This window comes from Tiliqua scincoides, chromosome 1, assembly GCF_035046505.1.
Source record: "Tiliqua scincoides isolate rTilSci1 chromosome 1, rTilSci1.hap2, whole genome shotgun sequence".
NCBI classification, from domain to species: domain Eukaryota; kingdom Metazoa; phylum Chordata; class Lepidosauria; order Squamata; family Scincidae; genus Tiliqua; species Tiliqua scincoides.
This window is the reverse complement of record NC_089821.1, coordinates 36,266,476-36,278,669: the sequence shown is the minus strand read 5'-3', so window position 1 is coordinate 36,278,669 and position 12,194 is coordinate 36,266,476. Positions and strand designations below refer to the sequence as shown.

Below are 12,194 nucleotides of genomic sequence, written 5' to 3'. Positions count from 1 at the left end.
CTGCGCCCTATGCCTTAATGCATGTTTGCGCCTCCTGGAGGGGAAGCCAGGCAAGCGCTCCGAGAAGCGCCGGCCTGCGGAGGCTGACATAAGCCTCTGTACCAGCTTCCCCTCAGCCACTTGTGTCGACCCGCCTGCGCCAACACAAGTGGAAAAGGTATACGTGGACGGGTGGGGAGGAGAAGGGAGGGAGGCATTCCTGGGCAGGGGGAGGGCAGGCGATGGGCAGCATTGGGGGCGGGGCTGGGATCAGGCAGTTATGCCGGATCCCAGCCCCCATTCCTGGTGAGTTTGGAGCGGCTTCAAGCCGCTCCGCTCTCCTCGGACTTGTGCCACCTCTAGAGGTGGGGCAAGTCCGAAGAGACCCATAGGGGCCAGCAGCCCTTACCCAGGGGTAAAGGGAAAAGTTTTCCCTTACCTCTGGCTGAGCTGCTTCTGGCCACAATCCTGCACTGGATACAGCACAAGCCTCCTGGCTTGCCTGTTCCAGCGCAGGTTAGGATTGCGCCCTTAGTCTGTAGCAGAATAAGCAATGAGTCCTGTGGCACCTAAAAGACCAACAGATTTATTTCAGCATAAGCTTTCTTGGAGTATAGGACATTGTATAAGATGCAGACTCATTGCTGCTTTTGTACAGCAGAAAATGGTCTCTCTAAAGTCCTGAAAAACATATTACAAGAAATAATTAAGAAATAATTCTGAGTTCTCACCAATAGTAACATCTGAAGAACTGTGTGCTTCCAAGAACTTGTTGAGATGTTGCCAGACCTTGGGAATCCAGTCTATGATTTTAATCAGTTCTGCATTTCTCATCCTGCCACTGATTTCTGTTTCAATGAGTTTTCTTCTCAAGAAACGACCAAGAAAGCCCTTTACTGGCTCGGTGTGGTTGGCACATAGCACCCATCTGAAGTTGTGATGGAGTTGAAGGTTTGGAGTTGAAGAAGTTGCTTGGTTCATTGTTCCAATAATGTAAGGACTACAAGAAACAGATCAAACATCAACATTTACTTCTAAGAATTCTTTTTTTTTTTTTTAATAAAATGATCGTTGTCCATTTTTTTTACTACTACCAGTGAGATGTGAATGAAATTTATCCCAGACTGAGCATTTCTGAAGTCTCTCTTTTGCCTTCAGTGCCCATTGGTATTCTAAGGTGGTACTGGCTGAGTTGCTATCATGTTATGGAATGATCTCAAATATTTAATTTGCTCTGTGCTTAGAACCTCAGAATCTGTTACGGCAAGCAAAACCTCAGTTTGGTTTGGGAGAAAAAACGTATGGGCGCTCTGGAAGGGTGGGATCTGGGGAAAAGCAAGAATGCTGGGCAGGCAGGAGGTTAAAGAAATGGAAAGTTAGGTGAGAAGAGGGCCTAGAAGAAAAGTGGCTGAAGGAAGAGGAAAAGAACAGGACTGTAATGAGAGACTAGGACCCAATTAATACCCCACCTTGCAACAAGGCAGCTTAAGGAAGGAATAGGTAAAAGAGTAGAAGATCTGCAGGAAAAGGAGCTGAAGAGTTACAAAGTTGGGAAAAGGAATTGAGTGAGGGGAGGAAAAACCCTTACTCAGGGCCTAGGGATGGAGCTGTTGGCTAGAAGTGAGTGGACAGGCTTGGGAGCTTTAAGGCTGGGTGGCCAAAAGGGGCTGCACAGCCAAAAAGGTAGATTAGGTAGGCTGAGTCATATACTAATGTGAACTATTAATTAAAATATTTAATTTTTACTATAATACATAATGAATTGCTTAATAAATATACTTATTTTATTGTATATAATTCTATTAATTAAAATATTAATTACGTGCCCTGGTTTTCAAAAGGAAAATAATCAAAACAGTTTCGAATGATAGAATTCAAAGCCAATCAACAGATAACATTTTGTTTCCATTGATTTGAAGACTGAAAGTTGCCCTGCGCTTCTTGTAAGAGAAGGAAAGACAGGGGATAACATTTTCAAATATGAACATAATTTTTAAAAAATGGATGGATAGATGAATAATACGCAGATAAAGCAGTAAAGGAAACCTTTGGTTGCAAGTCCTATAATTTTATTAATACCATTTTTTATAAATGGCCTTCACGAACAATCATAAAGCAAAAACAATGGTTTGTTTTTGTTATCTGTTTGAGTCATAATATCTGATTACCATTTGTGGTACTTGCAATTCAACAGCCCATTGAAGATCTCTCCCAGGGAGCTAACATGGTGCAGGTTGTCCAGAATGATCACAAGAGGCATCTCGACAGCATTATTTTCACTGTTGCATTGATCAGCAAGGTTGGAAAGGTATTGGCGGAGTTCCTGTGATGCAGGTAAAGAAAAAAAAGGAAATCAGCTTTCAGTTATTTCTTTTGAAGGATTAGATTCAGTGCCAGAATTGCCATTTACTTGAGAGTAACCAAACAGAACCAAGATTTCCTCAAGAGAAATAACCTTTTAATTAGCAATTTACAACTCAAGTGGAATTCTAATTGAAAAGGTAACATTTGGTTCCAAGATCAGTGATTCTTAAAGCATGAGAAGGCTTTCTTAGGGATGTTGGGAGAGCTGCTGGGAAGATGGGAGATCTTTCTGATTGCTCGATGGGTAATGAAAAGGGGTGAATTGGGGAGCCACTATCATGAAAAGGGGAAGCTACATGTCAGGATGAGGAAGGCAGGAGACAAGATAACAAATGGCACGGACAGACTTGACCTGGTAAAACAACCAGAACAGGTCTTATTTCTTTCAGAAGCCTTCCACAGAAGATTGCAAGGTTCAAGAGTGAGGTTCCGTTGAGGATGTGGATTTGGTAGATACAGACATTGCACCTGAGTAATACAGCAGAAAGCAGGACAGGTGAGGCCTCTTCATCCTAGGACTTGGCCTCCACGGATTTGTCTTGCCATGGATGCTGAACCCCTGGACTGCCCCCCTGACACAACTGGAACCTTTTACGAGTCGCCTCTGGGAGGTTTTCTGAGCCTTGGCAAAGCCGCGCACCACCATGCCAGCCGCTCCGAGGTTCAGAAGGGCTCCAGATGCAACTAGAGCAAGGATGCAGTTGTGTTTAGAGCCCAGGTGGGCAAAAAAATGCGCATTTGATTATCCACAGTTTTCAGTATCTGCGGGGGGGGGGGGGTGGGGTGTCCATGAACAGATCCCTCATAGATACAAAGGCACCGCCTGTACTACGAATTTGCACTACAGGAAATAATGGCAAAGAAGGCAGCTCTTTCTATTCCCCACCAAACAGAAAACAGGTGTTCCTCTTCCATTCTGGGAAGTTCATAGGTCTTGCTTGGCATGGAGAGCTGTTTAGATCACATTTAGAAGAAACACCAGCCTGTTCCTCAAGCAAAATGTTGCATGCATCCCTATTCATAGCGGATAGTGTATGAGGGCCTGCACCCCACCAAATGGTTTGTCCAGGGACAACTATGTCTTCACTTGCAAATAATAAAAATATTTCTGATTGGCTGCATTCAGGGTGCTCACCTTACTGGATTTATGATCTACATTAAATGTTGCAATTGCGCCATCTGCCAACTCCCGGCCTTCTCTTAGCACCATGTATTCTGACAGACGATTGGCTAAGTAGGTTTTCCCTGTGCCGCTTGGGCCGGATAGAATAATTCTTCTGTGTTCCATCAAGAGAGACACATAGCGCTGCAGTATAGGCTTTGGGATCAGAGCCTCAAACACTAAGCAGTCCAAACTATGTTCTGCAATACCTGCAACAAGAGAGACCACCAAGAGATGAACTGTTGGAAGTCAATTTCTGAAAGTTTTAGACATCTCTGAGTATTTTTCAAAAAACTAAGTACATTCCTTTCACAAAAATGATCACCAGTATCCAAACTTAACATTGCATAATGTTCTTTACACCGCCCCACCGCCAGGGCCCATAACATGGTTTCCAGCATGATACTACAACATTTCTCCTGCTAATAGTGTTGTTATCCCCAGATTACACGTGGTGGGGGAGGGGATGGTTGAGAGGAAGTGGCTGGTTTAAGGCCATCTAGTGAATTCATGGCAGAAGTAACACTCAAACTGACAAAACCCCAACTGATAGCTCAGGGCTGTATTCTAAGGAGCATGTGTGGAAAGAGGATCCGCCAAGCTCACCTGGACATTCTCACTTGCAGTGCAATCCTACCTTGTGCTTGAACAGGCAGGCCAGGAGGTCCGCGCTGTGTTCAGCACAAGATTGGGGTTAGAAGTGGCTTAGCTGGAGGCAAGGGACTCTTCCCCTTACCCCCAGGTAAGCCATCACGGCCCCAATGGGTCTCCTCAGACTTTAATGTTTGAGCGCATTAATCACAACACCCAACACAACACTCTCTGAAAGAGCTCTCCTTGATTTATCATCAGGGAATGCCACTGCCTGCCTTTGTAAAGCCAAATATTTGCACTGAATCCCCCTATTATGCACAAGAGATATTTTGGTAGAAACATTTCCACATGACAACATTGATATGATGCTGGTAGGCAGCACTGACTGGCTCAAAAGGCAAAGCCAACATTTCTTAAACACCAGCAGATGGAACTTCCGGAGACAGATCATATGAAGACCGCATTTTTGGCACCCAAGCTAAAAATAATCAAGATTAAACATTTGTATGAACAGCTGCGTATCTGGAAGGTACAAATGTTTCACTAGCTTGCCACACAAAACTATGGAAAGAACACTTAAGTCGTATAAAAATATCGGTGTTAAGCCAACTCTTAAAGTCCAGCATGATAGCAGCTGAGGTTATGAGGAGTTTTCTCTCTTTCCGATGAGCTTCTAAGCATCCCCAGGTTGTTACAGGGCAATGGATTAAAAATAAAATGGAAGAGCACGTAACCTTGAGGTGAAGTAAAACTATCTAATATTTGAGTCAGCCAGACTGGGCACAGACCAAGAGAGCACAACTTTCAGAGCATCTGCAAAGCTGGGCTGACCCCCTAAACTGCCCAGCAATAGCAAATCATTACAGCAGTGATTTTCAACTTTTTTCATCTCATGGCACACTGGCAAGGCAATCAAATTGTCCAGGCACGCCATCAGTTTTGGACAATTGACAAGGCACGCTGTGCTGCCAATGGGGACTCACATCCCCAATAGTCCTACTAATAAATGACCCTCTCCCAAATTCCTGCAGCACACCTGAGGACCATTCGCGGCACACCAGTGTGCCATGGCACAGTGGTTGAAAATGGCTGCATTACAGATTCAGCTCCCGTTTTACCAGAGAGGAGGAAGAACCTGCTTCTTGCTGTTGCCTGCTGCCGCCACCCATCTCCCATTGATAAGCTTGGGGGGAGGCACACAGTGCACGGCTTTGCCTCCAACGACCCAGCACCAGCACTGGATTGCCTCACCATGGTTAGTACTGGGAAATATGTTATACACATATTCCTGTCATTTACACAGTTCCATACCTACAGTATACATTGCTTCTATATCAAAGGGATATAGTAGTGCAGGCTTGTAAGTGAAAGCCATTGTAAATGCAGCTACTACTTCAAAGAAAGTAATATACATCAGCGTATATTTGTGCCACAACATCAAATGAATGAATGAATGAATGAATGGAAAGAATGAATGATTACACTGGGGACCCACCACTGAGCCTTCCCCCATCACATGACCCAATCTGATAAAGTAGTGCTATTATTGAATTAGATCCAGGCCCTCTCATACACAGGCAACTTTGGTTGTTGTGACCCCCCAAGTGAGGCTTCGCAACCCCTTTGGGGTCACGACACACAGGCTGAAAAACACGGATATACATGAATGCAGGTGCATTTGAAACTGCTCATTGATGGCGCTATGCAACCAAAGGAGGGAGCATTATGTGGAGAGAGAAACAAAGCAAGTAAAAAAAAAAACTCATTAAAATCTATTTACTCCTCTGAGGCTCCTCCAAACTTCAAGACCTGGCAAGAGCTGTAATTACAGGGAGCCATAACAAATGGATCATCTGTAATTTACCTTTGATAGTCACAGAGATGGTGTTGTTTTCACCAACCAGATAGCCACAGGGCAGCAGCTCAGGTGTTTCTGCGCTGTTTGTGCGTATGATTTCCCCAATGCTGTATCCCAGGACGCTGTCTGAATTCAGTCCGAGTTGACTCACAGGATCTACGTGAATGATGTATTCCTGTGAAGGGAGAGAGCAAAAGCAAAGTAAAGTAACCTCACTTTCAGGGTTCATGGCTTTAATTATAATTTCACAACTAAGTAGCATTTTTTTCAGTTTCAAAGTGATTAACATCCCAATCCTAACCAACTTTCCAGCACCAATGCAGCTGCAATGCAGCCCCGCAGTAAAGGAACAAACATTCCCTTACCTTGAGGAGGCCTCTATGACTACTTCCCCATCACAGAATGCAGTGTGCGCCCCATTGGCAAAGCTGCATCAGCACTGGAAAAATGATTAGGATTGCCTGTTAATCCCCACAACAGAGCCTCTTAATACAAAGTGAAGGGGAAAAAAACCCAGATCAAAAATCCATTTGAGTCTAAGCAAATATTCTCACTCATCTGAGTGGACATTGAACCAAATAGAAGGCCCTTAATTCAGCTTCCATGCTGCAACTGTCCTCTCTTCCATCCTTAGTGAGGGGCTGATACTTAGTGCCACAAGCTATGTTGTGCATACAGAAGGTCCCAGGTTCCATCTCTGACATCTCTATGTCGGGCAGAAAAACATTTCTGCTTGAAATGCTGGAAAGCTGCTGCCAGGCAGGGTTGACAATCCTGAACTATGGACTAATGGTCTGACTTGGTATTAGGCAGCTTCCTATGTTCCCTATAAGACAATAATGGGGATCATGGGCACAACATGCAGAGGGTGTCAAGTCAAGCTGAGTCAGCTCTCCAAGCAAGGCAACATTGTCAGCAACAACAGCAAAACAGTATTACCTACCTTAAACAGACGTCTAACGACACCATCCAGCACATCCCATCTGGTCTTTCCACTGACTCCTATACAGCCAATGAGGAAGAGGCGAGGCCGAGAATCCTAAATGCATACAAATGGTTAAAGCTGAACTGGCGATGTTGCTGTTTGAAAAGGAGGAGGTATCTATGCTTCTATGGAGATACGCTATTTCATGCTAATTCAGCAACTCTGGTGCACGTACCTGGGCTCCATTCGCCAGTATCTGCATTTGCTACCCTAATTTCTTTTGTGAATTACGGCTGGGGAACACTCACACATACTGGGGATTTCCTACATTGTTGCAAATGGGTAGTCCCCGGACACAATGAGTAACTCCACATATGGAATAGCACCTCACCATCATTCTTTACATTTATTTTGAAGATTTATACCATGCCTTTTATTACGTATGGAACTCCTTGCCACAGGATGTGGTGATGGCATCAGGCCTTTAAAAGGGGGTTACACAGATTTATTGAGGAAATGTTTATCACAGATGACAAGCCATGACAGGTATATGCAACCTCCTGGTTTTACAGGTAGGTTACCTCTGAATGCCAGAGGCAAGGGATGCAGGTGTCTTGTGTGCTCTGAGGTATATAGAAGACCACTGTGAGATAGGAATGGGTTCTTCTTACATTCTTATTAAATGGTCCTCAAGGTGATTTAGAACAGGTTGCAATAGTATAGTACAAAAAACACACTCACATCCCCAGCAGACCTAGGGCTCAATTCTACCCAACTTTCCAGTACCAGTGCAGTCACAATGCAGCCCCAAGGTAAAGGAATAAACGGTCCCATACCTTGAGGAGGCCTCTGTGACTTCCTCCCCACCAAAGGATGCAGTGCACGCCCCACTGGCACAGCTGCACCTGCACTGGAAAATTGGATAGGATTGGGCTTCTAGTCCTCTGCCAATGGCAGAGGTTAGAGTGTACTTCAATTCAGTTCTGCAGTGCCCAGGGTACTGGCAATTGAAGCAAGCTGAATTTCCAACCATGTCCCTAAATGCCAGTGTTATTTTGACCCGCCTGTTTGCTTTTTTTATTTCTTAAAAAAAGCTGGGGGGAGGCACCTATAATGGGGCAAAACCATGGGAGGAAGGGGCTTTAGCACTTTGTCATAGCCATGCTTCCAGTCCCAATCATGCATGATGTTTTAATTAGAAAAAAACTTCAACTGAAAAGTAATTGATGCTTTCTTTTCCTATTTAAAATAGCACCGGTGGGGAATTGGAATTTAAACTGCAGCAAGGGCAAAGTGCTACCGCCCCTCCTACCCTCCTGACAAGGTTTGCCCCTTTTGGGCACTTCCCAGTGCCATTAAATAAGGCCAAACTAATGTGTTGCTGACAGCATGTAGTTTGGCCCTAAGGAACCAGGCTGAATATTGTGTAGAAGTCAAAACCACAGTCTTGAGTTGATGGCTGGGATAGCCTAAAGACAGTATGAATAATGTGTTTCTACATCTGACTTTCAGACTCAATCCCAAGAAAATGAATTTAGGATTGAGATTTTAAGTCACAAAATGCCCTCCCATGCGTTACTGCAAGCCTCCACTAAACCCGACAAATGAGTTTTGTCAATATACAGGCTCCTCTCTCAATACCCTGCATTGATCTAGACCACATCCTACTTACATTATTTTTTAAAGAGTTAATCTAAAAGCAGTGAACAAGAGAAAAGCCATAGGGCTTTTTTCAGTTCATACAAGACAGATCTTGAAAATCTTTCTTCAAGACTAGAGTGTTAGGATCAATTTTCTTTTATTCATTTCATACTTCTGAGGCATTAGCAGGTCTCCACAGTACTTAGAACATGCATGGCTGCTGGCACTGTGTCTAGACCGGAGATCTAATCAGAGCTCTAGGAATCACGAGGAGTAGCCATGAACAAAGGCACCGGGGAAAAGTCCCTAGGGAGAACCAAGCTAAAATGCATCTTTGGAAACCAGAAGTTCTGGATCATGGTGCTGCACAAAAAGAGGATGATTTTTGTAGGAAAAAACTGCATTAACACACCATAGGATGCTCCCTCTCTGTGGATTTCTCTCTGTCTCTCTGCTCAAAATTACTTGGCCTGGACCACAACTCCTGGCCCCACAACCACACCTGCCTTGACAGTGATGCACTGCAGACACAGGTTTACCATCGATGAGAATTAGGCCTTGATTTGCAAAGGCAGAGTTAATGTTGGGATGGTCTCCATGCAGCAAGAAAAGTTTAGACACCAGAACTATTTTCAGAAACAATTTAGATCAGCATCACCCTCCCTCTTCTGATGACAGTATGACCTCTTGACAGTAGAGCTACACTGCAGGATGCAAAGACAGTGCCTGTTGAGGGGTTTCTTTGTGTGAAATGTTTTCTCTACAAAATGCTGCAAGTCTATGCATGCCAGACAGTGAAAGCAGGTACCACACAACTCACTTCTTTCCATTTCACTTCATCCTGAAAGCTGACGACTATTTTAACATGCCTGCCTCCTTCTTTCCGAGACGATCCATCACCAGGGTCATCCAACAGCATGTCTGTGGACAGGGAATATGATCTCACTTTTAGTTTCCTATGGAGAACCATGAAGGATGCTCTCCATTTAAACTGCTGTAACAAGACAGTTTTAAGCCCTTGGTGAATATACACAAGGCTGCAAAGTAACAAATATAACAGGGCAAATAATGTGTACAAATTATGCAAAAGAAATATATTTGTATGGAACTGTGCTTGCTTTGCACAATTTGTTGGCCATTGGAATGCATGAGGAGCAATACAGAGAAGTGAACTCCTGCCTCCTAATTACTGGAAATCCAGTTTAGTTCCCATTTTGGCTCTTGAGACGTCACTAGGCATATTTTCTAGCCAGTAACATATGGGCTAGAAACTTGCTTTAATAAAATTAAAAGAATCTGCATAATTTTTAATTCTGTGCTCACTGCCATTTTTACTGCATATATGCTACAATACTTCCAGTAGCAAAAATAGCAGTGGGCACAAAATAAACCCATTTCTACCCAGCCCACTGGTGCATATATTTGATCCCTGTTGTGTATATGCAGCGTGGGCAGAAATGGCTTAAAAATCCTGTGCATTATTTTAATTTTATTAAAGCACGTTTTGAAATAATGTAAGGATGTTTCTATTTTGGAGTGGACACAGAAACCATAACACTGAGAGTTCTCTTGTCTCTGGTAAATAGGTGTAATTTAAATACATATCTCTGAACAGGATTCTCTGTGCCCGAAGTCATAGCTGAAATGCTAAACTCTGAAGTATAATAGAACTGAGGTTATAAAGGAAAGATCTGTCACAATTGTTACACTTTCACATCTTAATCATTAGCCACTGGTATGCATTTTATTTATTTATTTATGGTTGCAGAATAAAACCTGCATGTACTCACCAAGACTGGCTGATTCTGTGAGGTTTAGGCTGTGCTGTGAAAGGCCAATTGATTGTCTTGGAGAGGATGAAATTGAGACTTGAGACTGAGCCCTGCTACAGCTGCCTTGATTTTCAGACTTCAAGCGGTCGTTTTCTGCTTTTAGTTTCTCAATCTCACTCTGGATTGGAAAAATCAAATGGTTAGTCAAGGAATGGAAGACACATCTCCATTCTACTTTTACAGAGAAACACACCCATGACTCTACAATTTCACTTAACATGGAGAATGTGCCAGCATCCTCTAGTGAGATTAATGAGCCCCAGATTTCCTCCCAACTGTGAAACTGCAGAGGAATCATCCCCATACTCTTTCTCAACCCGGCATTAACTGTATGTTCAAGATCAAACCAGTATCTTTAGAGAGATCTTTAGAGTACAAAGAGAGAACTGCAACTTTTTTCTAGGCTGATAAGTGCCTTTAATAACTGCACAAATGGAAAAAGATGTAATGTTCAGCTTTTTATGGCATGCAGTGAAAGCTTCACCTGTTGAATTTAAAATCAAGCAGCTGTTAAAGGTACAAGACTTGTGCCAGAGAAAACAAAGAAGTTGCAAAGAGCCCCTCCTGGCACTGAGCTCAAGGCTTGGCCTACTTGATTGTTTTACTGTTTTTTAAACTGCAATTTAATCTGATCATAAAGCACAATATGCAGGAGGGATGCTGTAAAAGGCTGTGCCTTCTGAAAGGAAAAAGCCAGGAATCAAAGGAAGCAATGTTACTATCATCTGATTTTAAATTGTCTTTCAAGTGATGGCCATGGTCTGAATTCTGCTGCTTATATGTTTCCTGTGTTTCTAGGGCATTTTCTTCATTTTTGTATATTTTTGGATATCACTTGCAAGCACCAATCTGCATAGGCAACCAAATACAATTTTATATACAAAACAACTGAACAAACAAATAACAGAAAGAAAGTGTAAATACTAAGGAGAAGAAGAACCAGATTTTTCTTTATTGGATTCAATGAGTGACAGAGATATGTACAGATATACATGAAATATCTCCTTAAAACAAATACCTCCTTAAAGTATTTTCTTAAAAATAGGCTCAAGGCACTGGAGTTTCACCACCCCTCTGCCTATATGCACACATAGGTGACAATTAGTGGGAATTTTAGGATCTGTGACTTAAAGGGTTTGCCTTGGTGTTTCCTTTGGAATGATAAATACAGTGGGCTGTAAATTTTTCAGCAGAGAGGCCCTAATTTTAGGTTTAGTGTGTGGATTCAGCAGTGTATATTCGGGTATGGGTGTTGCTGCAATGCTCTCTTACCTGCATCCTGTTCATAGCCTCCCGAAGCTGGTCGAGTTGATGGGCAGAGCTCAGGGCCTCCAAACGGATATCAGTCAGTTTCATCTCTTTGTCTCTCAGTTCATTTCGCAACTGCATGACTGTTTCAGCTTCACTGTCAGTGCATTCCGAAATCCTGGGGGGAGATTGCCTTTTCAATACTCACAGACACAGACACCAATTATCTGAACAGCTTGAGAAGTACAAATTCTGAATGTTCGAAAAAATCAAACGCTTCAATGACCTAGTTTTCCCAACCATTTTTGTGTTGCTTTTGGCCTGGCACCAATGACAAGATCGATGGGACACAATAATTAGAAACTGTTTCAGCCTGCCTGAGGAGGAAAAAACAAAAGTACCTTGATAATGGGGATCAGGACACGAAACTCCCATTTTGACTGGGACCTATACTTAGCTGCAGTAGTTAAGCTGCTGTGAGAGGTAGTTGTTCTGTGGGAAATCTATTCAGCTTGAAAATCCCAAGTAAATTAAGGAGATATAGACAGCAGCAGCAGTCAATTGGAGACTGATGGTCTTAAAGAAAGATTT

General features: G+C 43.0%; 1 protein-coding gene across 4 annotated transcripts in view; it reads right to left on the bottom strand.

Moving 5' to 3' along the window:
- Positions 1-12,194, bottom strand: part of NAV2 (neuron navigator 2) — a 341,851-nt gene that overhangs the window by 17,846 nt on the left and 311,811 nt on the right. For all 4 annotated transcript variants that reach the window (XM_066636906.1, XM_066636923.1, XM_066636914.1 and 1 more), the window contains 8 exons: positions 11,628-11,781; positions 10,314-10,473; positions 9,344-9,444; positions 6,901-6,996; positions 5,964-6,132; positions 3,479-3,714; positions 2,148-2,302; positions 711-979 (listed from right to left, as the gene is read on the bottom strand). In XM_066636906.1, the coding sequence (XP_066493003.1) occupies positions 711-979; positions 2,148-2,302; positions 3,479-3,714; positions 5,964-6,132; positions 6,901-6,996; positions 9,344-9,444; positions 10,314-10,473; positions 11,628-11,781 (1,340 nt within the window). The remainder of the gene's footprint in view (positions 1-710; positions 980-2,147; positions 2,303-3,478; positions 3,715-5,963; positions 6,133-6,900; positions 6,997-9,343; positions 9,445-10,313; positions 10,474-11,627; positions 11,782-12,194) is intronic.